The sequence below is a fragment of the Cheilinus undulatus genome, linkage group 9 (assembly GCF_018320785.1).
Source record: "Cheilinus undulatus linkage group 9, ASM1832078v1, whole genome shotgun sequence".
Taxonomy (NCBI): domain Eukaryota; kingdom Metazoa; phylum Chordata; class Actinopteri; order Labriformes; family Labridae; genus Cheilinus; species Cheilinus undulatus.
In genome coordinates this window covers 49394854-49422432 of record NC_054873.1, presented here as the reverse complement: position 1 = coordinate 49422432, position 27579 = coordinate 49394854, and the positions used below count along the sequence as shown (strand labels likewise).

Sequence of the window (27579 nt, the reverse complement as noted above, 5' to 3'; positions counted from 1 at the left end):
TCCACTACAAACCCTTGACTGAAACACTGCCAAGCCTCAACAATGTGAAGGCAGAAAATCATGCAAGCTGTACAACTACAGAGACCGGAGCCTCGTTTCACACGTATGACGTTAAATCCTCCATCATACATCAGAGACAACGTCAGAAAACAGGGAAAGTGCTGTCTATTAAAACCATAGTGTACACTTTCAAGGATTGCTTCTTTACAGATCACCCAGAGTCTAAACTACACTGCAAAAACTCAAATCTAAACAAGTGAAATCGTCTCATTTGTGCACAAAAATATCTAACTGCATTTATCATAAGTCATGTTCTGACAAGACCAATACAAATTTTATCTAAAGCAGTGTTAAGTTGGCAGCTATTTTTAATTTTAGTCTTAGTTTGTCTTTAAATAAAATGCATTTTAGTTTTAGTCACATTTTAGTCATTTCTACCCTTTTTAGTTTAAGTCCATAAAAAGTTCTCACATTTTAGTCTTTACTTTTAGTCCAAGCATTTATTCTCTTGCCTAAATCTGGTACCAAATCATGGTGGTGTGTACGCTGCACTCTGCCAAACATGGGGTCCCTGCTTTTTGACAGATTTACCCACAGTGGAGAAATATCACCGATTTTGAATGTCCGATGAAAACTACATTACATTTTAGTCTAGTTTTAGTCATCTTGACAAAAACTAAACTTAGTTGTTGTCAGTTTTAGTCATTAATGATCTATTTTTGTTAGTTTTAGTTTAGCTTTTGTCATGAAAAAAGGCTCTCGACAATCATTTTTAGTCATAGTTATAGTCAAAAAAATTAACACTAATTCAAAGGTAAAAAAGGCAAAAATATCTCCTGGATTGCCTGTAAGAAGTAAGAATACCTGCCAAAGGCAGATGTAAATTTTACTTGAGTATCCTTAAAATGAGAAGTCTATTAGTTCAACATATTTTAAAACATACCCGAGTAAAATTTGCTGCACGGCTCTTTTTACTTTCTGGCTATTCTAAACCTCACAGAGGCTCTTAACCAACAGGTGGTAATTCTAGCTAATTATCAAACAATCAGCCATGTTTTATGTTTTACATCTCCAAATATGATGTTACCTTGGACCTGTTGGAAGAGTCTGGCTTATAATAAATGTAAAGATATATCTTTAACAATAAACTAGACAAATACACTCCCTAAGATTTGAGATTTTGCAGTCTACAGCTGAATTTTCTGTGGAAAACAAGCAGACAGATTTGATTTTTCTCCAAACGTGTAAGGCAGTTTCACCATCAGATCTGTGCGCCTATATACTACAGGTGGCTCTACAAACAGCTGGCTACAAAATATATTGAGTCCACAGATGCCACAAAATGTTGGATGAGGTAGATTGTGACAATCGTTAGAAACAATGACATCAGGAATGTAGAAAACCAGGTTGGATCCATCTCACAAGAGTTTTTCTTTAAGGTGAAAAACTCCAGCATTGTGGCAGTGTGCTAAGCCACTATTGTTCAGGACAATGTCCCTACTGTTCTTCACATGAGCTGAATTGATTTCCCACAGGTTAATTCCCATTTTCCTAAACTTTTCTGTCTTTTAATCATGCAGAAAAATACCCGTATATAGAAACTGTACACCCTGAGGAAACGCTGACGTGGGGAAGGAGAAGCACTTGATGAAGCAAGCATGCAAAGGGGATAAACTTTAGAGGTGGAATGCAAACAATGTCATACAAAGGCCCTGTTTACACCTTCATCCACATCCACGCTGGGCAGCTAGATGTCAAGAGGTCATTCCTCATGCTTTCATGTAGTCAATGCAAAAGACCGTCTGACATATGATGGTTCAGATAGCCTGTGTGTGTTCTGGGAAGGCTTATCCAGATGTGTAATTTATTATTACATCCGGGCTTGCTTGTCGTTTGTTTTTTTAAAACAGAAAAGTTTATTCAAATAGATATACCAGGAGGTTAATGTACTAAATATTACATCAGCATGTCCTTTAGAAGCATGGTTATGACAAAATGAGGGAGAAAAGCTGTTCAAAAGCACCTGCAAGCCGCTTTGCATGTGGCTAATGCACCCACATTCATTTGTATTGCCAGAAGCTTTACTGCTTATAGCATGCTGGGATACTAAGCTACAAGCGAAGGGGCTAGCGGTGCCTTTTTAACAGCTTTTCTCCCTCATTTTCCAATGCTTGTAAAGGAAACAGTGATATATTTCTAGTGTCCAGGCTCACTGGTCACTTGTCATCTTGAACTAAGGAGTTTTTCGATATAACTAGCGCTGTATGATGTTAATTTCCTACAAAGTACACAGCTGTTTCCTTTAGAAGTAATGTTTACAAAAAAGAGGGAGAAAAGCTGTTGCAAAGCACTCACCAGCTGTTTAGCTTGAGGCTAATTCATCCCCATGCATTTTTATTTCCAGGGGCTTCACTGTTGATAGCATGCTGAGATACCAAGCCACAGGCTAAGAAGCTACTGGTGCGTTTTTAACAGCTTTTCACCCCCATTTATTCATAAACATGCTTTAAAGGAAACAGTGATGCCCAGCCTTGCTGGTCACCTGTCTTGAAATGAGCACTCTTTTCAATCTAACCAGCACCCCATGAGGTTTGTTTACTCAGAAGTTTACCATTGTTTCCTTTAAAAGCAATTTTATGACAGAGGGAGAAAAGCTGTTCAAAAGTGTCTGCCAGCCCCTTAGTTTGTGGATAACTCACCCCAATTCATTTATATTGCTAGGGGCTTCACTGCTTACAGCACGCTGGGATACCAAGTCACAAGCTGAGAGGCTAGAGGTGCCTCTTTAACAGCTTTTCTCCCTCATTTAGTCATAAACATGGTCGTAAAGGAAACAGTGGTATACTACTAGTGTACAGGCTGATGCCATGAAGTTTGTTTACTAACAAATATACAATGGTGTGCTTTTGGAACATTGCAGATTAGCCTGTTGGATGAGTTTCCACTCATTTTGTTGCAAATCTTTGTTCTTAACTGGGCTTAGAGGCTGGCAGTGCCTTTTTAACAGATTTTCTCCCTCATTTTATCATAAACATGCTTTTAAAGGAAACAGTGATGTACTATTAAGTAAACAAACCTTTTGTGGAGAACTGGTAAGATTCAAATGAAGTAAATCTAGACTGTAGTCTCTAAGCTAAGGTGAACTTGGGAGCCATGGAAATGTTTGCAGAAGAGGCAGGAAAGTTGGGTTACAATCACAGGTCATCACTGAAGATGTTAATGCAAAGTGTGAATGAAGTGCAGAGAACTTGTATCTGAATGCCCAGCAGAGACGTTGATGCAAAGTGTAAACAGGGTCAAAGAGAAAACAAGCGGGAGATGTCATGTTCTGTGTATGTGCATAAACCAGTGATAAGGACGAGTCACAGTTTGAGGATTTTAGGATTCCCTCATCTGGAACAAGAGGTAAAGATATATTTTATACATAAATGTGTCTGACTTTAGATAAGATGATCCAAGGCCACTCGATTCAGGATGTTGAGATTAATAAACTCCATTTAGTGCATAACAGAGACTCTGGTGCAGCTGGATATTGACTGCACCATTTGCCAGTCCCTTCTGTTATTTAAAGACATTCTTGACAATGAAGGCAGCTCTGAAAGATGCATATACTGTGTTTGCTTCACACGCAGGGAAACATTTAGAGTTGGGCTGGAAACAGACGGTAAATGGGCCTTTTCAGGACGGTTTATGCTTCAGACAAATGGCGTGTGTGTCCTTTACATGCAGCTTTACTGCTGCAAACTCCTCATACATTCACAAAGGAAACCAAGGCATCTGTAGGGGGTCTGTGAGTCGACTGGGAATGGTGACAGTCTCATAGTACCTCCTTTTCTACCCCTGAGATTGAAGATATGGTCAGAACAGAAAACAGAATTAAGAAACAACGGTCCTTCTTGGCCCTGTCTGCAGATCTGTTTATATAAAGAGGAGGCAGCCGTCCAGTGTTCATAAAGGCAGGGTCCCTTGTGTTTTGGCAGCCTGGCCTAATGGTTTAAATGTCCGCTCTTCCGCAGAACAAACAAAGTTCAAACCCTCAAAGTTTGGAAGCAACAAAAAGGACAAAAAGTCCTTGATGAAGTGGGGGAGTCAGATCCACAGAGCTGTCTATAAGTAACGCCATAAAAACAGAATTGTTCTCCAGGGCTCAATAACATCTTTTATTATCATCTTCTGCTGCTGCTTTAGTCTTTAAGTCCAGTGATGGCTAGACACATCCAAAGGTTCTGTCCAGTGTAGAAAATCATGTAGAGACGTCTGTGGAGCAAACTTCCTCTTCCTTTGTCTCTGTTCTTCATTCTCACCATTTTGTCCTTTAAAAATGTGCCTGAAAGAAGAACAGTTCAGTTAAACAGCTGTTTGAACAAATGGAGCTCAACGGCATCAGGGTATCACTTCTGTTTTTTGTTTCACTCTGATAAGGAGAAAAATGTTCAAGGCCCCACAGTGAAACTTAAACACAGGGAAAAAGAGGAAATATCAAACAACTGTGATGGCATGGATATTTACATGTAGATGATAGACTGGACACCATCAGGAGGGGTACAGCCACTAGGGTCCGGCTGTCGACGAACATTTTTAGTCATGGTTTTAGTCAACGACATTAACACTGCAACTCTGCTAATCATCTACTCATTTAAGCCAGGGGTGTCAAACTCAACCACAGCAGGGCCGGATTCTAACCTGAAAGCCCAACAGGGTCAACATTCAACCAGAAACTGTCAACCTCATTTTCACCAGTAATAAAATATAAAAAAAACACAGCACTGATGATAAATTATTTTGGAAATTCAAAAAAGAAAAAAATAAGTTTAAAGGCTCAAATCTGAGATAAAAATTCCAATTTATTAGTTCAAAAGATCAAAACAGGATATTAAAAATAGAAAAATAATGTTTTTAAAGAGCAAATATATGAGGAGAAAGTTGAAATCATAAGTTTGAAAGGTCAAAATATGAGATCAAATTTGAAATCATGAGTTTAAAAGACAAAATATGACTTAAAATTTTAAATTGTGAGTTTGATTGGTCCAAATATTGGATTAAAAAGCCAAAAATTAGGAGTTGAAAATGTTGAAGTATGAGCTAGAATTCAAAATGATGATTGAGAAAGTTAAACATATGACTTAAATTCAAAATTGGGAGTGTAAAAGATCAAAATCTGATATAAAAAGCACAAATTATTCATTCAAAATGTCAAAATATGAGAAAAAAATGAAATTGCGTTTAAATGTCAAAATATGGGATCAAAAAGCCAAAGTAAGGAGTTGAAACAGTCAAAATATGACTTATATTTTAAAATTGAGAATCTAAAGATAAAAATGTGACATATAAAGTCCAAATTCAGAGTTGAAAAGGTGAAAGTATGAAATGAAAAGTCAAAATTCTAAGTTTGAGTAGTAATCTTGAGATGCAAAATTGAAAATATGAGATAAAACACAAATTATTCAGATTTTTATGACTGAACAAGAATATTTCAAATAATCAAGTTGAAGTCTAAATTATTATACTGGAGGAAATCTGCAGACCTCATACTGGTGAGCCAGTTATGATACAAATATGATATGATCTTGCAGGCCGGATATAATCGTTCTATGGGCTGGATTTGGCCCCCGGGCCTTGAGTTTGACACCCGTGATTTAAGCTGAACCAAGCAGGCTAGGTGCACTTCTAGTAACAGCTATAACTCTCCAAAATGTAGGGGTCCCCCAGGGCTCAATTTTAGGGCCCCTTCTATTCTTACTTTATGTCAATGACTTGCCTAATGTTTGCAAAAATGTGGATACAATTATGTATGCTGATGACACTAATTTTTACACAAGCCAAAAGTGCCCAAGAGGCAGCCCTGCAACTTTCAATAACTTTAGATGATTTACAAAAATGGTTGAGTGATTCATGTCTTTGCCTAAATGTAAAAAAAAAAAAAACGGTATCTATGTTCTTTAGCAAACCGACGACTCCCTTGGCCCCAGCAAAAATCTACCTGGAAGGACAAGAATTAACAAGGGTTGAGGAATTTAAATACCTTGTAGTCGTATTAGATTCAAAATTATCCTTTAGGCAGCACGTAAAAAAAAAAGGTAAAAACTGTTAATTTTAATCTAGGAAATTTTAAACAAATTCGGGCATCCTTAACAGATAAAGCAGCTGTCACATTCCTGCACTCAATGATACTGTCCCATATTGAGTATTGCATCACAAGCTGGTCCTTCAAAAATCTTTGTGTTATTGGACCAATTGAAGCCTGCTACAAAAGAGCGTTACAAATCCTAGATAAACCTTTTCCCTACCACCATTGTCAAATTCTTGATGAATATAATTTTTAAAATTTTGCTAACTTTAAACTATTTAAATCAGCTGGTTTGATCTACAAGGTTCTACATGGTTTGGCTCCTCCACCAATGAATGATTTTATCAAACAAAAGTCTGTCAGTGTCTCTGGATCCCAAGTGACTAGAGCCACTGTCAGAGGTGAATGTGAACTTCCATTCAGGCGAACATCTTTCTCCCAAAACGTCCTGCCATATCAGGGTGTAACTTTTTGGAATAGTATTCCACTCTTAGTAAGGGAAGCACATCTTTCCCCACTTTTAAGAAACAATTAAAACTATGGCTAAGAGATAGGCAAACATGTGATCATGTGTGAGCTACAACATGTTTAAAAGTCAGACATGTGCAATACTCACCTTTTCTAACCAAGCACCTTGTTAAAATTGCAGTATAATATAGAGAAATGTGCAATTGGACATAGTGCAATATGAATTGGTGCAATACAGGGATATGTGCAATATAAATCATTGCAGCACAGGGCTATGTGCAATATGGATCAGTGCAATATAGGGATCAGTGCAATATTAATCGGTGCAATACAGGAATCTGTGCAATATGAATGGGTGCAATATAGGGGTAGGTCCAATTGGACTCAGTTCAATACAAGGGTATGTGCAATACAGATAAAGTCTGGCTCATCTAATGTGTTATTGTTGTTTGTTTGTACTAACATGATCCTGTTGTCACAGTTTTTGTCCTTGTTCGTGGTTGTCTCCTGTGTGTAAATAGTATGTGTATATGTTTTGTTTCTTACATCAACCTGCCAGGGGTCTGCAGATGGAAATTAGCCTTGGACTACAATCTGGCATATTTACTTTTTTTTTTAATGTTCATTAATATGTATTGTTCCCCCCTTTAATAAATAAATAAATAAATGTCGCCCATGTATCAGAAGCCAGCTTTTACGAGTATCATGTGAAACCACATAAAGATCATACAGCCACAGTTACTCTACTCACACTCTTATGGTACACTGTCACACTCCTTGTTTGCTACTGGGGCCGCCTGGAGCTGCCATCATCTGCTGCCTGTGAGTTAAGAATGAATAAATACACAACATTTCAGTGACTGGTCAATTCAGACAGCACTCTCTTTCTTTGGGTTAAAACTATGATGCTCTTAAAGCTTCAGCACTCTTTAATACTACTGATTATTAAAATGTACAGATTAAGAACATGTGTAACTAGACAGTACTGGATCAGTGACTGTACCCTGGGTGGAGGAAGTGGTCTGGTGCGACTCCTCTTTGCGGCATCATCATGCCTTGGAAGTGTCCCACAGGCCGCGGGTGTCTGTACATGGCCATGCGTGTCTGCCCCGGTGAGTAGGGAAGCTGCTGAGGCCGCTGCAGAGCCTCCATCAGGTGTGGGTGGGGTCTTTGGGCAGAATATCGTCCTGGATCTGGGTACGGTTGACCGGGATAAGGGGCTCCGTTGGTGTTTCCTCGAACCTGAGACATCATGTGAGGTGGAGGAACGCCGCCTTGCTGCATCCCAGGATGCACGGCCCGAGGGTCATACATGTAGCCTGACACCATGTGTGCAGCGGAGGTGGGAGGGTGGTGCTGCTGGGATGGCTGGGTGCTCCGGCGACGAGCGGCAGCGTTGTGGCTGTCCAGGTCCAGGAGTTCTTTGGGGCTTTCGGGTCGCTCTGAGCTCTCTGCTGGAGGCTGACCTGCTGGGCTGCCTCTACCTGCACTCTTCCTCTCCTCTGAGCGGCCAGGGTGCAGCCCGAGGTCAGTCATGTGACCTGGAGACACCAGAGACGCCACGCTGGAGCCTTCAGAGCCCAGAGGAGAAGTGCTGCTCTCCTTTATGGGACCGTTTCCTCTGGCTGCAGGTATGTAGGAGTTTGACGGCACTGTGTGGTGAGGCTGATAATGAGAGCGGTGCCACTCCTCTGCAGGATAGCTCCCTCTGCTGGTGGCCTGGCTTTGGGGGTGTGGTTGGGGGTAGTAGTGCTGCTGCTGCTGGTAATGATGAGGGGGGTACATATTGGGGTGGGTTTGGGGATGCTGTTGGCCCGGCATGTGGTAGGAGTAGGCTGGTGTTCCCTGCTGATGGTAGTTTGGGTGGTGGGCGGGATTATGGAGGGGGTTCATGCCCTGATTGGGGTGAGGGTGGCGAGCCGTTTGTCTGTTCATGTTGGTCTGGCTGAAGTTTGGATGTGCTTGGTTCCCCATACCGTACGGACCCATGGCCCCATTGGCCTGGCCCTGTGAGTGAGTGGGGGTCTGTCCTCTCTGAACCTGCAGAGCTGTGGTCACACTCATCAGTGACGTCTGGTGGTGATTGGGGCTGAACGCTGTCTGTTTATAAACATCATTAGGAGTCCCAGGTTTCATCACAGCGTGCTGAGGCGGAGCAGAACTGTTTCCTGTGTCTGGTCGGCTGGTAGGCTCGCTCGGTCTTTGATCTCCTTGGTCGGCAGGTGTGGGCTGAGCTGGTAAGAGCGGGCTGGGATGACTGGGTGGCAAAGAGGTGAGTGGGGCTGGCTGAAGGGGTCCAGGCTGGGCTCCGTGTGCGGCCCTCTGTGGCGATGTGAGTCTATGCGGAGGCAGAGCGCTGTGCTGCTGTGTGTTCTGGATTATCTGCTGGGGGGAGCTCTGTGGGGGGCTCTGCTTGTGTTTGTTTTGTGGATCGTTGTCCATCACCAGCTGAGTTAAAGTCTGATGCTGCGGCAGTTCATTCTGGTGATGCAGCGATGAGCTGGGAGTGTTCTGCTGTGGACCGTTTGGTGGGTGGGACGGTGAAGTATCACCTCCGTTGATTTGAGATGAGACGTTATTGGCACAGACTAATTGGCTGGCAGATAGAGTCTGACCGTCTCTGTTGTGATCATAGTGTCCTGGTCCAGATTGACTCTCTGTTGCTCTGCCTGAGTTAGAGTCTGGAGGTCCCTGTTTGCCTTCTAGAGGCCCGGTGCTGTGTCCTGTTGGGTTCTGAATTGACGGGGACTCTTGGTGAGTTGAAACAGTGTTTTTGTGTTCAGGAGTTTTATCAGTCATGTTGTTTGCAGCTGCAGTGATCCCAGATGTTGATTCTGTGGACAGTGAAAGAAAAGACAGTTTTAGGTCAAAGAGGAAGTAGTATTGATGACTGCTCTAAAATATAACAAGCTGGGAAGGGTCAGAATATTAACATTTAGGCGCAAAGTATTTAAAGGGGACATATCATGCAAAAATCACTTTTTCAGGCTTTTCTAACACAAATATGTGCCCCTGGCCTGTCCATAATCTCCTCAAGTACCAGAAAAATCCCTTCCCTCTCCTCCCTCTCTTTCTCCACCTTTCAGAAAATGTGTGCTGAAACAAGCCGTTCTCAGATTTTACATCTAGTGACCTCCTCACCAGGGGCCTAAGCACCCACCCCAGGTTTGGTTGGCCCTCTCCCACTTGGAGGAAAGTTCCGCCCTCCTCTGCTGATCCTCTCAGATACCAGCTGAGATGCTGGATAGCTCAGTGGGTTACCCTGCTGACTACATTATGGAGATTGGTGGTTTGAATCCCGGTCCAAACTTTGGGGGAAAAAGTGTCTGTAATATCACAAGTGCTGCATCCACTTCCTGAGAGGGGTGTGGTCAGGGGTGGAGTCACTCAGCTAATTACCATTTAAAGCTACAGACACAGAAACAGCTCGTTCTGAGCAGGGCTGAAACAGAGGGGTTTTAGACATGCAAAAATCCAGTACTGGAGTGTTTTTACAGCAACAAACTTCACAGGCATGTTTTGGGGACCTATGAGAAGAATATAAAGTTGTCTTAAAAGGGTAAAATATGTCACCTTTAAGTTAACATGTCTTGTTAAAAATCTAAAGAGTGACTGCCTTCTACAGGTTGAAATCATCTAATGCAAATGCATTATTTGAAGTGTTACATAGCGCAATCTGTTGTCACTGCAAAGATCAAAAGTAACTGTCAACTTTTTCCATGACTGTTAGCTTCACTAGTACATACAGATGTTGTTGTGACACTCTAGTGTGGGAAATGTAGTGTTGCAGCCTGAGATCACAGATAAACCATGCCTTTCTTAAAAGAAACTTTATAATAGACTTGCTTGAGCATTCTGCATGATCATATATCTTCATTTGCCATTTTAACTGCCTTTTGTTGAAAAACAACTGTTAAAGGGGAAGTTTGGCATCTAAAGGTGGGTTCAGCCAATCAGAAGCTGGGTTCCCATTACAGTTTTTCGCAAAATAAAAGCGATATTTCTTAAATTTCAATGAAGTACAATTGCGCTTTGAATGTGTTTCCATTGAAGGGAGTTTTGGGCATAGGCCTTGCAATTCTCATCTCATGTGAATCCGCTGCAGGGAAGCTTGACGCTCAAAACCTGTTGCGTGTTGGTACGGTTTTGGTTACATCTACGGCGGTTGCCTCGATAATTTTGAACAAAAGACGAAGGCAACAGATGATAGTTCAGAGGTAAAGTCTGCATGTATGGCAAAAGCCACGTATAAGGGTAGAAGTATAATGTTAAGAGAAGTCTCGCCTCTACTTCTGTCTACACGAACCGTGCCATGTTGTCTCGGAGTGAACTGGTCATGTGACACCGTATGTCACGTCCCGTGACTTGTAAATGCGGAAAAAGTGTTTCCATTGCATTTTTGCGATGTATTTCTATATTGAAACGCCTGAAAAACCTCCTCATGTAAGCGTAAAAACTTTTTAGCAATATATTAGGGTTTTTTCGAAATTCAGGTGTTTCCATTACCAGTTTTTTATGGCTCTATTTCGATTTTGCGCATTTCCAAGTGTAATGGAAACCCAGCTAGAGACATCGCAGTGACACTCTAGGATTGTGGATAATGTCGTAATGTTTGTCTAGATCAGGGTTTCCCAAACTTTTCAGACCCCAAAAATAATGGCATCAAAGATTTGGGACCCCCACCCTCCCTGAAAGGGATAAAGTATACGCTGCTGCACATAGCATCACATATAAAACTTTGATTCAAGTTATTTTTTTATAACTGTAACTTCAATTTAAGCACAAATATCACTGGATAACTAAATTTTATTTTAAATTCAATTCTTTTTAACACATTTTTACAACAATATAAAAAAATGTATGATTATAAATCATTTTAAACTTCTCTTTGTTTTTTGGAAAGCATCCCGCGACCCCCCAACACTGCTTCGCAACTCCCACTTTGGGAACCTCTGGTCTAGATCAAGGGTGTCAAACTCATTTACAGCAGGGGCTGGATTCTGGATTCAGGTCTAACATGAGGGCCTAATAGGGTCACTTTTAACCATAAACTGTCAACTTCATCTCACCAGTTATAAAATATGAAGGAAAAAACTTAGCACTGAATTTGAAATTTTTAAAAAGTTAAGTAAATTTATTTGTTCAAAAAGGTCAAAACATAAAATTGAAGAATAATGGTTTTGAAAGGGAAATATATAAGAAAGAAAGTCAAAATCATGGGTTTAAAAGGTCAAAATATGAAATAAAATGTAAAAACATTAATTTAAAAGTCAAAATACGATTCAAAATTTTAAATTGTGAGTCTAAAAGGTCAAACTATGGGATTATGAAGTCAAAGTCTGGAGTTGAAAATATGAGATAAAATATAAAATAATTAATTAAAAAGGTCAAAATATGACTGAAAATTTTTAACTCATTAATCTAAAAGCTCAAAATATAAGAAGTTAAAACTCTACGTTTAAATGCTCAACGTAAAAAATTAAAAGTCAAAATCCTAAATGTGAGTCCTAATTGTGAGATGCAAAATTAAGATATGACATTCAAACACAAAATTTATATTCTCACATTCCTGACTTCATATCTAAATATTTTTACTCCTTACTTTTTCAGATTTTATGACTGAACAAGGATATCTTAAATCATCAATGATAAGTTTACCTTTTTATATTTGAGAAAATCTGCCAGTTATAACAGAAATATGTTATAATCTTACGGGCCGGATGTGGCCCCCGGGCCTCAAGTTTGACACCCCTGGTCCAGATCATGGATAAACCATGTTTTCCTTGGAACAAGGACAAATATATGAGCTCATAAATTTCATCTCATCATGGCACAGACTGTCTTCTCTAAAGTCAAACTGGTAGGTGTGCACCACTGGGTGTCATGTGATCTACAGCAATTGGTTTAAAAACCCTTTCATTCTTCTTCCTGTGGTAAAATCGGTGATGCAGAATGAACTTACGTTTATTAATGACCCTATCTGCTGCAGCAACATCAGGCACAATTAAAGCCAACAAACATTTTTATGAATGTTAAAACCTTTTTTCATGATGTGCAGATGAAGTTAATTGGTATATGTCATTTTTCTGTAAATTTCCAGCAGAGTGAAGCTGGAAGGAGCTCTTCATTGTAACACAATGCAATAGCAAATATTATGTAGGACCGGTCTTTATCTGTTTAAAAGCACTCACTGCATTAGTTCTCATAACTAGATCCTGACTGACAAAAGTTTTGGATGATCATTTCTCATATTTCCTCAGAGCAGAGAGGAAAAGAGCCCATTACAAAGAAAGAGGAATAAAGAGCCGAAACACAGTTTGATCCTCTGTCCTGATGTATCTCAAGTTGCAAAACAATGCTGCAACTTTAAATCACTTCCAGTGCCCCTGTAATACGTCCTTATGGTTTATTTTTGCAAAAGGGCTGAATGAAACTCTTGTTTGTGCACTCCAGAAAGTGTTTGGTCTGACCGGCTTCTTGCAAAATTTGGTTTCTAAACACCTGGTGGTACTACTATGAAAGTTTAATGGTTTACAAATGGATACAGCCCAATACTTCACTCAGTTAAAGCAAAAAAACATTAAATTATATGAAAACCTAATGGGGGGTAAGTGAGGGAGGGGGGGAGTCAATGAGAGTGACAGCTCCTCACAGCATGTGGAGCAGAAAGAACACCAATACTATTCCAATTTATAAAAAAAACCCCAAAAAACTGGAACATGACCAGAGTTCAGGAAACGCTCATTTGGAGAAGGTAACCGTCAATGTGTGATTTTATGCTTTAGGTCAAAATTAAAAGTCAAAGTTCATGTTTGATTTCATTCAGTTAAGGTGGAAATGAAGCTTGACTGATGACATGTCATCTTTTTTGTTCCCCTAGGCCTCCGGTTAGAAATTTCTCTAAACTAATGAATATTCAGTGAGCCACTTACTGTGAAAAATAATTAAAATCAAATTGGAAGAAGTCTTTGACACAGAGGACAGGCAACAGTGGGGGATGTTGAGGTTAAAACAGAGACGCTCTACAGTCTAAAGAACGTTTCTATAGAAATAGAAAGGTTAGACGGAGCAGGTTTCTTCATGCAGAAAACAAACGGCTGCAGAGAGACTGAGAGAGAAGGTCGGCTGTACCTTTGGGCTGCGTGTCTGTCTGTGGAGAAGCCCGGCTGTCTGGCCCATTGTCTCTCGCAGGACGCAGCAGCTGAACCTCGGGGGCGAGGGGAGGCTGCTGAGGGGGCTGAGCTGGGATGCTGCCAGTTCCTGATGGGGGCCCGGGCTGCTGGAAGTTGCTCATGTGCTGCTGAGGGGCACCAGCAGGGGGTCCAGAGGAGGCTGACAGCTGCTGCAGGGCCAGCATCTCAGGGCTCTCCAACATGGAGGCCAAGCGTGTCCTGCCCGAGGAGTCTGGTTGGGGGACGGGGGGACGAGAGGACGTGGGCCCCGGGGAGCTGACCGCTGCAGGGATCTGATACTGGCCGTTTGGAGGAGGGTGGGGGTATCCAGCAGCTTCCATCCACGGTTTATGTCCCACTGGGGGAGGGACGCCGCCATAACCGAAGTTACGCTGGTTCACCATGTTGGGGTCCTGCATGTGCAACCCGTTTGGCCTCTCCTGGTGATTCATACCAGTCCACATGTTGGACAGCCCAATACCAGGGGGCCTCATTCCGGCGTAGTTGTGCCGTGGGGGCCCGTCTGGCCCTGAGAATCTGTCCCCTACTGCGTGCATGTTGTGCCCCTCTGGACGGTGGTGAGACGGGTACATGCTGGCTTCAGGAGGAGCCCCAGGCTGGAGGGCGACAGGACGGGGTCCCAGAGACGGGCCGTGAGTCGGGCCCATGTATGGGTGCTGCTGTGGGTGTTGGGGATGCTGATTGTTAGGGTCCGGGCCCATTGGATAGCGTGGAGCCATGTGATGGCCTTCAGTCATACGATGCTAGGAAAAGATCCAGAGAACATTTTAAAAGATAGGAAGTCTCAAACAAATACAATGTATCAAAAAATCATCAAAACAGTGCCTTCAAGATAAGAAAATTAGGAAATTTTCTTTCACTTTAGCATTAATCTAGTGGCCAATGCCATGGAACAGTTACATAGTTACCATCTTATAGTTGGCAGGATCAGGAAGGAGGGATTTAAAGTTCTTAAAACCCAGAGGGCACAGGAATAACATCAGAGATAATTAGCTGCATATAACAGTTAGAACAATGGCATTAGAAGTTAATTTTTTACCCAAGATGTCAAACCACAATGACTGCATTCGTGCAGAAACATTACAGTGACGTCTCTCAATAGAGCAATTTCAAACCATCCTTTAGTTTATTGATCTTAGATGATGATTTTGCATGAACTAAAAACACTGCTGTTAAACACACATAGGCTGCCGTAAATAGTAACACACCTGAGTAGTCTAAATCAGCTTTTCCCAAACTTCATTTCCCTGCGGCCCAATTTAAAACCTGAAAATCTTCTGGGGCCCAGAACCCTCAAACCACCATGACATGAGGCTGAAGTATTCATCTCCATATTTTTATTTCAATAACAAAGATTAAAGAAGCAAGGAAGTCCAGAAGGCTCTTATTAAAGGAATGATCTAAAAACAAAGGATGTTCTAAGCAAATATGCTTTTCCTAAAAGTCAGCAGAACACCCTCTTTCCACATCAAAGTAGCAGTGTCACTGTTTAATCCAGCACCAGTAAAAACATGACACCAGTCCTGCACATTAGACAATATAAATGATAAAAAGGTGACATGTAAGTTAAATGTCCTGGCTGAGTTTTGTGAGTTCTGGGACTTTAAGAAAATAACTTCATTTGAATCTTAAAATTATGGTTATCTTTGTCATTTGTTATTAATAACCTCTCATAGCCCACCTTGTAAAATAAATTAGATTAGTGGCCCAACTTTTCAGCCTGAAATATCCAGAATTCTGGAAAAATCCTTATGCATCTACATAGCTGCTTTATGAGCTTAGCTTTAGCTATGCTAGCTACGTAGCTCTGTTATCTGTGTAGCTTAGGCTGCTAATTGAGCTAAGTAAGCTATGCTTGCTATGTTAGAATGTTTTCAAGGATGATGAGCTCCTAGTCCTGTAATCAGACTGTTTACTCGGCTTTTCCTGATCAGGTTTTTGACTTTTAACTTTTGGCATCGTAACTCTCACCCAAACCCTACACAAAAGTTTAGTCTAAATATTTTTTAAAGTAGTAGTGTGTATTTCCATTCTGATAAATACGGCGTCTTAGATAAATGGTCTGAGAGTGGCAGTCTGAGATGACGGTCTACAGCCAGACTGTCTTGTCATCAGCTCGTCCCGACTGATATCTTTGATATTTTGTAGAATCCTGAACTACTTTCTTTGTAAACTTTCAGACAGCAGCTTAAATCGCGATGAAAACTGCAGGAAGGCCCTGATGATTGTGCCTTCCCTCCAATTAAGGAAATAAATGATCAGAAAATAAGCCTACCTCCAGCTGAGGTGCAATATTTGTTTCTAGCTGCTAGTTGCGTCTATTGGTGATGCTGTTTATTTGAGAGAGATAGCACGAGGGTTTGTTGCTGTTTGAAGCACATAAATGAGACCATAGATCTGATTCAACCTCTTTAAGTGAGACTTCTGAAAGGAAACTTCACTGACATTTGTTATGGTCCATCTCAACTTCACTAGAGCAGTGTGAGCACACAAATCATGCATGATAACCTTGTAAACTATTCAGTCGTGCAGTATGAGCTGAGATTCCACCACGACTGTTGAAGAGTTACTTAAAATTGCATAGTGTAGTCTGGCTTTAGTGATCACTGCTATGATTGTTTATGAGAAGTCTGATGAAATCTGCTTACCTGCATATTAAAATCATGAGGCAAGCGGTTAAAACCAGCCTCTCCATGTCTAGGCATGTGACCTGGGTAAGCAAAGCGGGGATCCATGGTCATCCTTTGGCCGTACATGTAAGGACCGTGAGGACCATGAGGACCAGGGGGACCTGGGGGGCGATGTAGCTAGTGACAGAAGAAGAGAGATAAACGTTGTCAAATATTGTGATTAATAGATAAATGATAACACTGATATGTTCTAAAAGGTTTTAAAAACAGAGTAATCCCATGAGTACCTGCTGTCCTGGGTGGTACATTCCTCTGACATCTCCTCCGTGGAGATGCTGGCGGCCGGGGTGAAGGCTGTGATGATGCGGCGGTCCGTTGGCCCAGTGAGGAGGAGGAGGATGTGCTGGCTTGTTGTCCTCTTCCTCAAAAGGTTTGCTTCCTTTGCCTCCTTGGGAGGTTTTCTTCCGTTGGACTTGTTCCGTGGCCTTGATCAGACTCTCGGGTCCTGAGCTTCTGCTGTTGCGGTTACGCTTTTTGTCCTTTCGCTCCTTGTCCTCTCTGCTAATGTGGAACTCCTCATCTGTGTCGCCGTCCTCAGATGGGAAGTGTTTCAGTAAAGCTCGGCTGAAACAGCGCTCTAGAGATTCTGCCATGATAGTGTACTCTGGGGGAGGATGGATTAAATAAGTTTGATAAAACACAGAAAAAGCATCCTCTGCACCATCTTTCAAAGCATTAGCATTAAATGTCACAGTCACTCAATCTATGAGTCTATCAAGACATTCTGAAGCTTTATTTTTAAAAACTGTACCTGGCACAGAAGAAAACACAAAGGTTTACTGAGGCCTTATCAGATGAAGTTCATGCCACAGATGTTATCGTTTTATGGGCATGGTATGATATTGGTGATTTTTTTTTAAAGTTTCTGTACAGTTCAGTACTGTTTATTTTATAGGATACTTGAAATTAAGGGGACTGTATTGTTTTGAAAAGTGGGTCTCTACTGGTTTAATGTCAGGATCCACTGAGATAGAACAACGATGTAATAGAACAAAGAAATGGAGGCATTTTTTTCCAAATCAAAAGCACATCATAGACTTTTGCTACAATTTTTGTTCCATTACCCACTGAAAATGGCGTCCTAACCCACCAGTTGAGCACCCCGGTTTAAAAAGACAACACATGGGCACCAGTTTGGCTCAGTGAGTAAAGCAGGTGCCCATATACAGAGGCTGTAGACCTCAACACAGTGGTTGGGGGAACAATTCCCAGTCTCAGTGCTGCTTTGTGCACGTCTTCCCCCACTCTCTCTCCCCATGTTTTCCGTCTCTCTTCACCTGTGCTGAATAAATCTGGATAAAGGCAAAAAAGCCCCCAAAAAGTCTTTGAAAGACAACACCTACATGTGAACTTCAGGAGCGATAAGTGACTATCTGCCTTATCGCTCATGGTGGTCACAGACACTTGCTGCTCTGTTCTGAGCCCAGTGCTGACCGACTGACCAGGTCAGAGGGTCAGAGGGCTAACCCCTCCTCCTCCTCTCCCTGCTCCACCCTGGGCCCCCTCACCCCTCTCCTCCCCCCTCTCTCCCCCCTGTCCCCGGGGAGAGTATTCAGCTGGATGGATGGCTCCAGACGGGGGGCTTAGGGGCTGGAATGTCTCTCTGGCACTGCAGGGCTCAGATCCCTCTGAGCACTGGAGCACAGCTCAATCACTCCTCATTAATCACTGTCAAGGTTGCCCCGGCCCCGGCCCCTACACAGCACCGAGTCCGGCCCCCTTTCTTTTGCTCCCACTCCTTCTCTCACCCCGAAAAAATCATACATGTGCCTCCTTCTGTTCATACTGAGGCCAACTCTGGATAAATGAAGCAGGGTTCTTAGGATGTGGCTGATTAATGTTTCTGTGTTCATTTACCACTGTCTTGATTGATGTTTCTGTGTTCACTTACCGCTGTCGTCGCCGTTGTACTCGACACAGTTCTCAAACATGAGCTTCACATCAGCAATAAACTCCTCCTTGGCTATGTAGTCCCCATCGTTGAGCTTCTTTTCAATGGTGGACAGGTCCATGGGAGTCTGAAGGGACCGGAAAAACAAGAAAATGAAAACTCTTTTAAAATAAATCTTAGATATTTGTCCCTGAATACTTTAATTATGATTTAAACACTATCATCAAAACACAATATTAAATGGCCACCATAAACAAATAATAAATGCTAGTCATTATTGCCTGAATTTTGACTTCTTCATCCATGCACTCATGAAAAAAATCATCTTCTTCAGCTCCTTGTTCAAATACAGTGGAAATTTTTCAGTGAACTGCAGATGAAGCATCAGATTCTGACATTGTGATGTTCAATTATTCAACCAATCTTTAATTAAATAGCATCCTTTTCACTGACAAACAAAACCCTCAAAATTTTCTGCATGTGGACATAGCAGCAAACATTTGGGAAATCCTCCACAAGAAGATGGTTCAACTGGCTCAAGAATGTGGACAGGATCTAAACCAATAACAACACTGAATGCCCATGACCTTTAAACCTTCAGGGGGGCCTGTTTTCGAAAACTGTCATCATTCTGTGATGGATATAACAACATGGACTCAGCACACTTTAGATAATCATTATCACTAAATACAGTAAGTCACTGCATCTACAAATGTAAATTTAGGCTATACCATGCAAAGTGAAGCCATATATCAACAACATCCAGAAGCTCCGCCTACTTATCGGTGCCAATCATCTGAGATGGTTTGGCCAGAAAAGTGTGCTGTGGTCTGACAAGTCCACCAATGCAAAGTTCAAGAGCCAGCATCTGTGACAGCGTTGGGTGTGTAAGTGCCCATGGGATGAATCACTTGCACATCTGTGAAGGCACCTTTAACACTGAGAGGTACAAACAGGTTTTTAAACAACAAACGCTTCCCTCCAGAAGATGTTCTTTTCACCAACGTCCCTGCTTATTTCAGGAAGACAATGCCAAAATATTCTGCCCAAGTTACAACAGCATGGCTTCACAGTAAAAGAGGGCAGGGCCTAGGCTGGCCTACATACAGTACAGTAGCCGGTTGCACCAGTTTGTTGTAAGTTCTGTCATAAGTTATGGCATAAAGTCCACAATAAGCCTGAAACTAGGGCTGAAACAATTCCTCAAGTAATTTGAGTGACTCAATTTTTAAAAAATCCTCAAGGCAAATGATCTGCTCTGAAGCTTTGTTAAAATCAGTCACGTATCCACATACGTCCATGGTGTAAGCTAAGACATTGTACAGTGTGTCACTCGAGCGTGCTGTGTTTTGCATGGATGGTTATTTGTGTGGCACTCTGCACCAGCTTTCTCTGTTATTATAATGCAACATGCAGCTTTTGGAATTCAATATTAAGGCATAGATTCTCTTATAAATGTCATATAGTGGATTTGTGCTTCAGAAACTACCTCTGTGTTATCTTTGCACCTCATGTCCCTTTCTCCTGTCAGATTGGGACGTAAGGTGAACAAAACCATGTGGAAGATTCCAGAGGCAGTCTGCCTGTTATTTTCAAGAGATTTTCAAGAGCGTTTGTGGAAAAACTACTGAATATTTGAGTATGAAATTCAAGCTACCATTGTATGGATTCAGCCTTTTATTATGTGTGCAATCCTAAAAATTACAAGACTATTCCAAGAGATGCTGCTGCTGTTATCTTTCATATTTACTTACTCAGACATCTCTCAAAACAGACTCTGGCATGACTCTGACAGTTGTTTGCCATAATTTATATCAATGCTGCTGATCCTTGGACAGTTCCAGAGTATAAACAACGATGGAAAGAACTCCTGGGAATATAATACTGTGTTGGATGCACAACGACTGCAGGATGTAAATGTCATCACCCCTCCTACAAACTCCTGCTGTGTTCTCACATCAACTAACCCAACATCACAGGGAAATTTTACTAGAAGACCTGCAAGATAAAGGTCTAGTAAAGTCTGGGGTCAATTTGGCTGCCTGCTTTCCTACATGTAGCTGAACTTGAAAATTTAAGGACACTGTTGAAAGTCTTGTGTGAAAACACACACACGCCATCAAACAATCATCATATGCCACTGTCACATGTCAGCCATTCTTGTCTCTTTCTTACTTTGATAATCTCATGGTAGTTGGGGGCGTAGGACTCATCCACAGGCTCCAAGAAAGGCCAAGAGTCTTTATGTGCTTTCAACGCCTCCAGCACTGAAAAACAGAGGGTTTGTAAAATATTAGCTAAAATATTAATGCAGATGTAGTCAGAGCAGCAATCTTAAATTCTTTATGAGCTTGCCTTTGTATAGAGCGGTGTAGTCGTCATCGATTTCATAGCTGAAATGTTGAACAGGAGAGTTAAAAAGCTGAATTTTTATACTTTTAAAGTTGAAAGAAGTCAAGGAGCTAAAAATCTCTTACAATTCTTTGTTCCTGCGCGTTCGGTGAACAGGAGACGAAGGCTCCAGGTTGAGGAGTTCAGGTGGAAGGTCTTTTCCTTGAGAAAGCAACCAGGCTTTCTCTTCACGCATCTTCCTCCTCTTCGCTCGCTCTGTAGGACGAACAGAAGGGGAAAATAGAGACAAAAACACTCAGTGTGTTAACAGGATGCCAAATAAAGTCAATTTATTGTTAGTAAGACTAAAATTAGACAGTTAAAAGGCCCGTGAACATGTTAAGTCTACTGGAAGACCTATTAACACACTTAGACCATTTTCACATCCCTGCTCCCTCTGCTGGTCTGCTTTAACATCTGAGACATCCTGTACAGTTGGTGGCGGTATGCATGCAGTTGGTTTGCAAATCGACCGTGAAGAAGAAAGAAGAAGTAGCAGCCATTCGGTTGCAGTTGATTTATGCACTGTGCAGACAAATGGAGTCCATCCACCCTGTTTCTACTTTTACATCTAACTTGCAGCAGAGGATGAAATGCATCCATGCAGTGCAACATTTGCACAGCTACTTTCAGTCTCTTCCTTCTGGATGGAGGTTTTTAGTACCAAGGTGCAGATCAGTACTGTGCTCGTCTATGCCACTTCTCCCTCACTGGCCAATTAAAATGGACTGATGCTGGAGTCAGTGGATCAAGAGCCACCACCCAGACAGGTCCAGGAGATGGACTACAACTGTTGTTGTCCTAGTATGGAGCTACGCCTGAACCACAGACATCATTCGTGTCTCACTTGGGATAAGGAGAAAAAGAACTGGACTGTTGCTCAGCAGTCTAAAGTCCTGTTTTCAGATGAAAGAAAATTTGGCTTCACATTTGGAAATCCAGGTCCCAGAGTCTGAAGGAAGATCAGACAGGTCCAGAATCCTTCAGGTCTTGAAGTCCAGTGTTTTCAGTCTCTACAGTCCGTGATGGTTTGGGGTCCATGTCTGCTGCTGCTGCTGGTCCACCAGTCTTTACCAAGTCCAGAATCCACGCCGTTAGCCACGAGATTTTAGCGCCCTAGCATGCATCCATCTGCTGAGAAGCTTTATGGAGATCCTGATTTCCTTTCCACCATCCCAAAGTGAAACCAGAATTACCAGAAACTGGTTTACTGACTGTGGTATTACTGGGTTTGATCCTGACCTGAACCCCTAAGAGGATCTCTGGAAGATGAGAAACCCCAGACTCAACAATCCAGATGAGCTGAAGGCTGCTATCAGAGCATCCTGCACCCCAGCAGGACCATGGATTGATTGGCTCCATGCCATAATGCATTGATGCAGTAGTTCATTACAGAAAGAGCCCTGACCAAGTACTGAGTGTATAAATAAATAGAGTTTTCCAGAGGGGCTGCATTTCTGTACTATATATTATTTTTTTGCTTGGAGAACTGTCGTCTCACCTGATTGAGTTGAAACTGACCGAACACTCACTAAACTTGAAATTTCTAGACTGATAAAAATACTTAATCATGGAGTTTATCAAATATACTTCCAATAAATCTCTGTGAAGATTTCTTGTGAAATAAAAACAGCAATAAGTATTTTTTAGATATCCACCATGGAGGTCCTAAGGCTGAGACGAGGCTAGTAGTCTAGTTAAATGGCCATAATAAGATGTAACCACAGCTCGACTTTACTGTGCATGTAAACCCACCTACTAGAGTAACACTAGTCTCGGGGGACTGCAGGTTAATTGCTTTTTTAGGGTTTTCAGTGACAGTTTAAATTTTGCTCACTGACTTTAAAGCCATCAGGAGAGTCAACGAAAGCCAGGTCTTGGTCTTGAGAGGGAGAATCTCAGAACGAGAGAGATTCGTCAGTCATCTTTCCTCAGGCCCCGTTGATCAAAAGAGCGGAACAGAGCGGAGAGAGTGCGTATGTATCGCTGCTTTATCTTCTAACATGAGAGGCCTGCCAGCCCCCCTGCCGTGTGGATTAAAGAGGTTCGAGGGAGGATTCCTCATATGCAATCCACACAGAGAGCAGCCCAGGTCCTGCTGTTCATCTATAATACATTAATGAGGCTCCTCCACTGAAGCACAATCAGCAGTTCATTAACCCTTGACAGATGACATCAGAGGGAGGGAGAAAAAGAGGAGTGATCCTGTGATTAAAGGCTCTGAACATTCCCTCTCACAGCCCCTCTGTACTGAACATAAATCACAGGGCTTCTAGCGCCTCTGCTCAGGAGTTTTGAGCCGTTGAGAGCCGAACCACTGCAAGGAGGATGTGTTAAAAAAGTGTGCGTGGGATCCTCTTCACAATCCATTTTGCCCCGTGATCTAGAAGAAGAGTATAAAAGCCACCAACCTGCTGTGAAAGGATGGTGATGAAAGAGTATGAAATTATCACCCTCTTTGATACTCCAAGGTTGCTCTGAACTTTCTAAAACCAAATTTAAGAACTTTTTAAGACCCTGATGAAGAAAAGTTAGTTCAGATTTCATGTGGGACTAGACAGTTTTGATTCCTGTTGTCAGTCTAACTTTTTCAGAACATTTTGAAGATGCCTCATAAGTGCTTTTATCCCCCTGCCAGTCTCTGAGTTTTAAATTACCTGTATAAGAATACTTAGTAATGCTCTGCCATAAGCCCTGCCCTAAATCAGGTCAGGTCAGGTATGGGAGCATATACCAGATCAGCACTTTGCTGCATCAACCTTGGTCCTGCACTACTCCAGCCTCCTGATGGCCATCGTCCAAGTCTGCTCTGAACCCAAGCCCCATCTCTCAATATCAACGCAGTTGAACCATCCACGACGCATGTGGCCAGTCTGGTCCAGCCCACCAAGTCCCAGGCACCCAGTGTGCGGTAAGCTGGATCAGGCCCAGGAAAGCATGCCAGCCATACAGCAGCTGACCCTTCCTGTCCCTGCTCTCCTAAATGTGTCAGTGCTGGACCCACGGTCTAACAAGGACACCCAAAAATGCACCGAAGAGAATTTGTCAAAAAAAGAGTCCAACTGGCATCTTTGGCCATCAGTCAGCTTCCAGGCCTCTCAAGAGTGCCTGTCCTTAATGTAGTTGAATATTAGAAAATAGGATGGGATTTTACAGTACTTTCAGTCCTAAAATTCTCACATGATCTTGGTGGCCCACTATGTTTCCTTTGCTGTTAACACACATGGTCAAATGTGCACAAATACACACAAAGCACTGCTCCCCCCTAGTGGCAACCTGCACGGTTGAAAAATGAAGTCAATGTGGAGGAGCAAAAACGTGCAGCTCCTTGAGTGTCCACTGGAGGATGTCTGCAGAAGTACTGGAAGTCACTTTTACACCTTAATCCCTTGTAACTCCATTTTTTGCTATTTTTGGTCTGCACGGTGGCGCAGGGGTTAGCGCTGTTGCATCACAGCAATAAGGTTCCTGTTTTGCTTCCTGGTCAGGGCCTTTCAGTGCAGAGTTTGCATGTTCTCCCCATTCTCTCTGGGTACTCCGGCTTCCTCCCACCATCACAAACACGCTCATCAGGTAAATTGGTGACCTGCGATTGACTGGCAGCCAGTCCAGGGTGTACCCCGCCTCTCACCCAATGACAGCTGGGATAGGCTCCAGCCCCATCTATCTTTTAATCCTTTTGCATACTTATAATGGCAGTATGGAACCTTAATGTGGACTGATTTAGATCTGCAAATAAAAACATTTTATCTCAGTCAGTGCCGTCAGTGCTTCATCTCACCCTCCACAGCTTTGATCTTCTCCATCTTCTCCCGCTGTAGTTCCTCCTGCAGAAGTCTCTCCTCTTCTCGTCGCTGCTCAGCCAGCAGGACCTGTCTGTCCAGCTCTTCGTCTTTCCTCTTCTCCTCGTCAGTGATGGCATTCAGGTCGTCCTGATTTGCACACACATACATAAAAAGATTATTAACTGACTCGACTTGCAATGAATATTCAGCTGAAAACTGTAAAAAGAAAAAAAAACATAAGCATAAAACATGAAATAATAACTTAAAGAAAACTGGAACACTGAGCGTTTATCATCTCACAAACCTCATCTTCGTCTGTGTTGTTGTATCTCACAGAGAACCGCTGTGATATGCGGACCGGGGCTGGGTCCAGTAGCTTCTGTTTCTGCTCACGCTCCTGAAACAAAATAGAGAGATGTTCAGTATTTGTTCATCTCTAAAGATATTTAAGGAGGATTTTATGTCTTCATTCAGTAGGACACTGGAGAGAGAGGGGATGAGCAGGGAAGGAGCCACAGGTCAGACTCAAACACAAATTAGCATCGTCAGTCATTCTTACAAATGCAAATGGACTTACAGTAAAGTGAAACTAGGATATTATAGATAAAGTATGAAAAACAACAGCAAGAAAGACAACAGAGTGGGATATTTTAGTTAAAAAAGCTAAATATTGCTGAATTTGTTAATAGCTAAGTAATTATAAACAGACTACTTTAATGTACTTGGTCTCTGATGATCAGAATTTAAGTGTTTTGAAGTGAAAGAACCTTAAAATCATTACTTCCTCTGTTACAATGTACAATAAAGACAAGCTGCTGAGTTGAATTCAGAGTAGGAAATGTTTACTACGTCATGTTTATTACCCCAAATCAACGTGTATCGCTACACATATCCTAAAGTGAGACTGTGAGAAATACCCAGCCCTACTCTGATCACTGGAAAGTTTGTTTGTGATCTCATAGATACTACAGAGCATTCACCATGTGCTCTCATTATTTTTACTCTGCAGGAGGCGGTCACTCTTTTTCTACTGGGGTAAAATTGCATATAAAAAGAACACCATTTAAAAAAAAAAGTTGCATAGTGGCTCAGCATTGTGTGTCCATGATTCTATGCAGCAGCCAGTACACAGATGTGTGCAAAATAATTAATATAAACCTTTTTTTCTTAACTATCTCAACCTGCTGCACTATAGTGGCACAAGTTGTCATAATCCACAGTGTCAATGTCAGTGGTGGAGAAATCCTTTTGCTAGAATATTTAATTATTAACATCCTTAATGGGCAATGTGTGCAAAATAGAAAAGGTCTGTGCAACTGTCCATGCAGGATCATCCTCATTATTTCATTTGGTCAGAATTAGGGACAGTCTTCAAATTTTTCAGTCATCCACCTAAAAATTCTGTTAAATTCCTCCTGTTAGCTTATAAAGCACTGAATGGTTTAGGCCCAAAATACATCAGAGACCTTCTAGTCCAGTATGAACCATCCAGACTGCTCAGGTCGTCTGGTGCAGGTCTGCTCTGTGTCCCTAAAGTCAGAACCAAACATGGAGAATCAGCATTCAGTTACTATGCTCCTTATATCTGGAACAAACTCCCAGAAAACATCAGGTCTGCTGAAAGTTTGAGTTCTTTTAAATCAAGGTTGAAGACACACCTGTTCACTGCTGCCTTTGATTAAAAAACTTTTTACCTTTCAAATTTTCCATTTTTGCTCCAACTCTGCACTGTAGCTTTTTTTTTTTTTTTTTTTTCTTTTTGCTGTTTTAAAAAACTTTTGAGTGTTTTTATCTTTTTTGGATTTTATACATATAAAGTTCAGACAAATGACACTAGGGATGTGTCTATCTTGTGTGGGTCTTATTTACTGTTTTTATTCACCTTTTACATGCTTTGTTTAAAATGTTTTCATTGTGTTTCTTTTTCCCTTTGTCAATGTATTTTAAGGACCTGTGTGAAGCACTTTGAATTGCCTTGTTGCTGAAATGTGCTATACAAATAAACTTGCCTTGCCTTAAATGCAGATAATTTTCAGTCCTTTTATAAATATTTGACATTTGTCTGTGATTTTAAATTACATACACAAAACCAGAGAAAATAGACCACTGCAAAAATATAATTGTCTTTTTACATTACTATATTTTTAATCGAAAAACAATAAATATTTATTGAATGGGTATAAACATGATGGATGAGTTTGATTTTATTTTGTGCGATTTATGCACAAAAATGTGCATGAAATGCATGCCAGAGCATCTCTACTGAAACATCTTTATCACACATTTGAACAAACAGACAAAAATAGCATGAGACTATTGCAATTTAAATACTAATCACATAACTTTCAGACCTTAATCTATGTGTTATCAATGCAGACAGCCTTGCTGTTTATGTTGTCACATAATAAAAACAGAATTGACGGTCACATTCTTCTTCTACTCCTTTAGCTTTCCTTTCTGGATGTCATACGTGGATCTGTCTGGTAAATGAAATGGTCAACTAATAAGTAATTGATTGAGTCTTCAAGACAAAGAGACAGAAACCACACACAGGCAAACACAGTGACAGGCCCGAGGGAGCAGTGGAGTAGCGGTGAGAGGTCACTGGATCTGCTCTCCCCTCCCCCAAGACACTCGCTCTCTGCAGCCTGCATTCCCCCACCTCTCCCCAGGGGGAAACAGAAGTACATCCAGCCTCGTGAGCCCTGATGACTATCATTTTTATTAATAAGCCCTATAGGAGGAGCTGAGGAGGTAACTGATAAAGTCTTCTGCCCACTATATTCTCTGATATGACAATAGTTAGTTATGTAATCCTGTCTGGACATTGTGTTTTCAATCCTACAGCATGCACAAAAACAGTTTACAGTCAACACTTCAGTCCACATCAATGAAGCATCAGTGATCCGATATAGAGGACAGTAAAGGAGGGGAAACTCAGCCAACACATAGCTCTGAGCAGATCCCTCTAAGGTCTGTCTATGTGAGGGGCCGGCTTCTGCAGATCATGTCAGAGTTCATCAGGGAAGCCCGCCTATGAGTGACTGTCAGCCTGAGTGGCCAACAGCACAGAGAGGCATAATGGATGTCCATC

General features: G+C 41.7%; 1 protein-coding gene across 1 annotated transcript in view; it reads right to left on the bottom strand.

The window, feature by feature from the left end:
• Window positions 1–727: 727 nt before the first annotated feature.
• Window positions 728–27579, bottom strand: part of LOC121515368 (cat eye syndrome critical region protein 2 homolog) — a 91377-nt gene continuing 64525 nt past the window's right edge. The window contains exons 8-19 of the mRNA XM_041796086.1: window positions 24790–24882; window positions 24482–24632; window positions 20787–20916; window positions 20665–20702; window positions 20485–20576; window positions 18310–18436; window positions 16646–17022; window positions 16377–16535; window positions 13667–14471; window positions 7539–9369; window positions 7287–7355; window positions 728–4327 (exon numbers count right to left, since the gene is read on the bottom strand). Of these exons, the coding sequence (XP_041652020.1) occupies window positions 7304–7355; window positions 7539–9369; window positions 13667–14471; window positions 16377–16535; window positions 16646–17022; window positions 18310–18436; window positions 20485–20576; window positions 20665–20702; window positions 20787–20916; window positions 24482–24632; window positions 24790–24882 (3855 nt within the window). The 3' untranslated portion in view covers window positions 728–4327; window positions 7287–7303. The remainder of the gene's footprint in view (window positions 4328–7286; window positions 7356–7538; window positions 9370–13666; window positions 14472–16376; window positions 16536–16645; window positions 17023–18309; window positions 18437–20484; window positions 20577–20664; window positions 20703–20786; window positions 20917–24481; window positions 24633–24789; window positions 24883–27579) is intronic.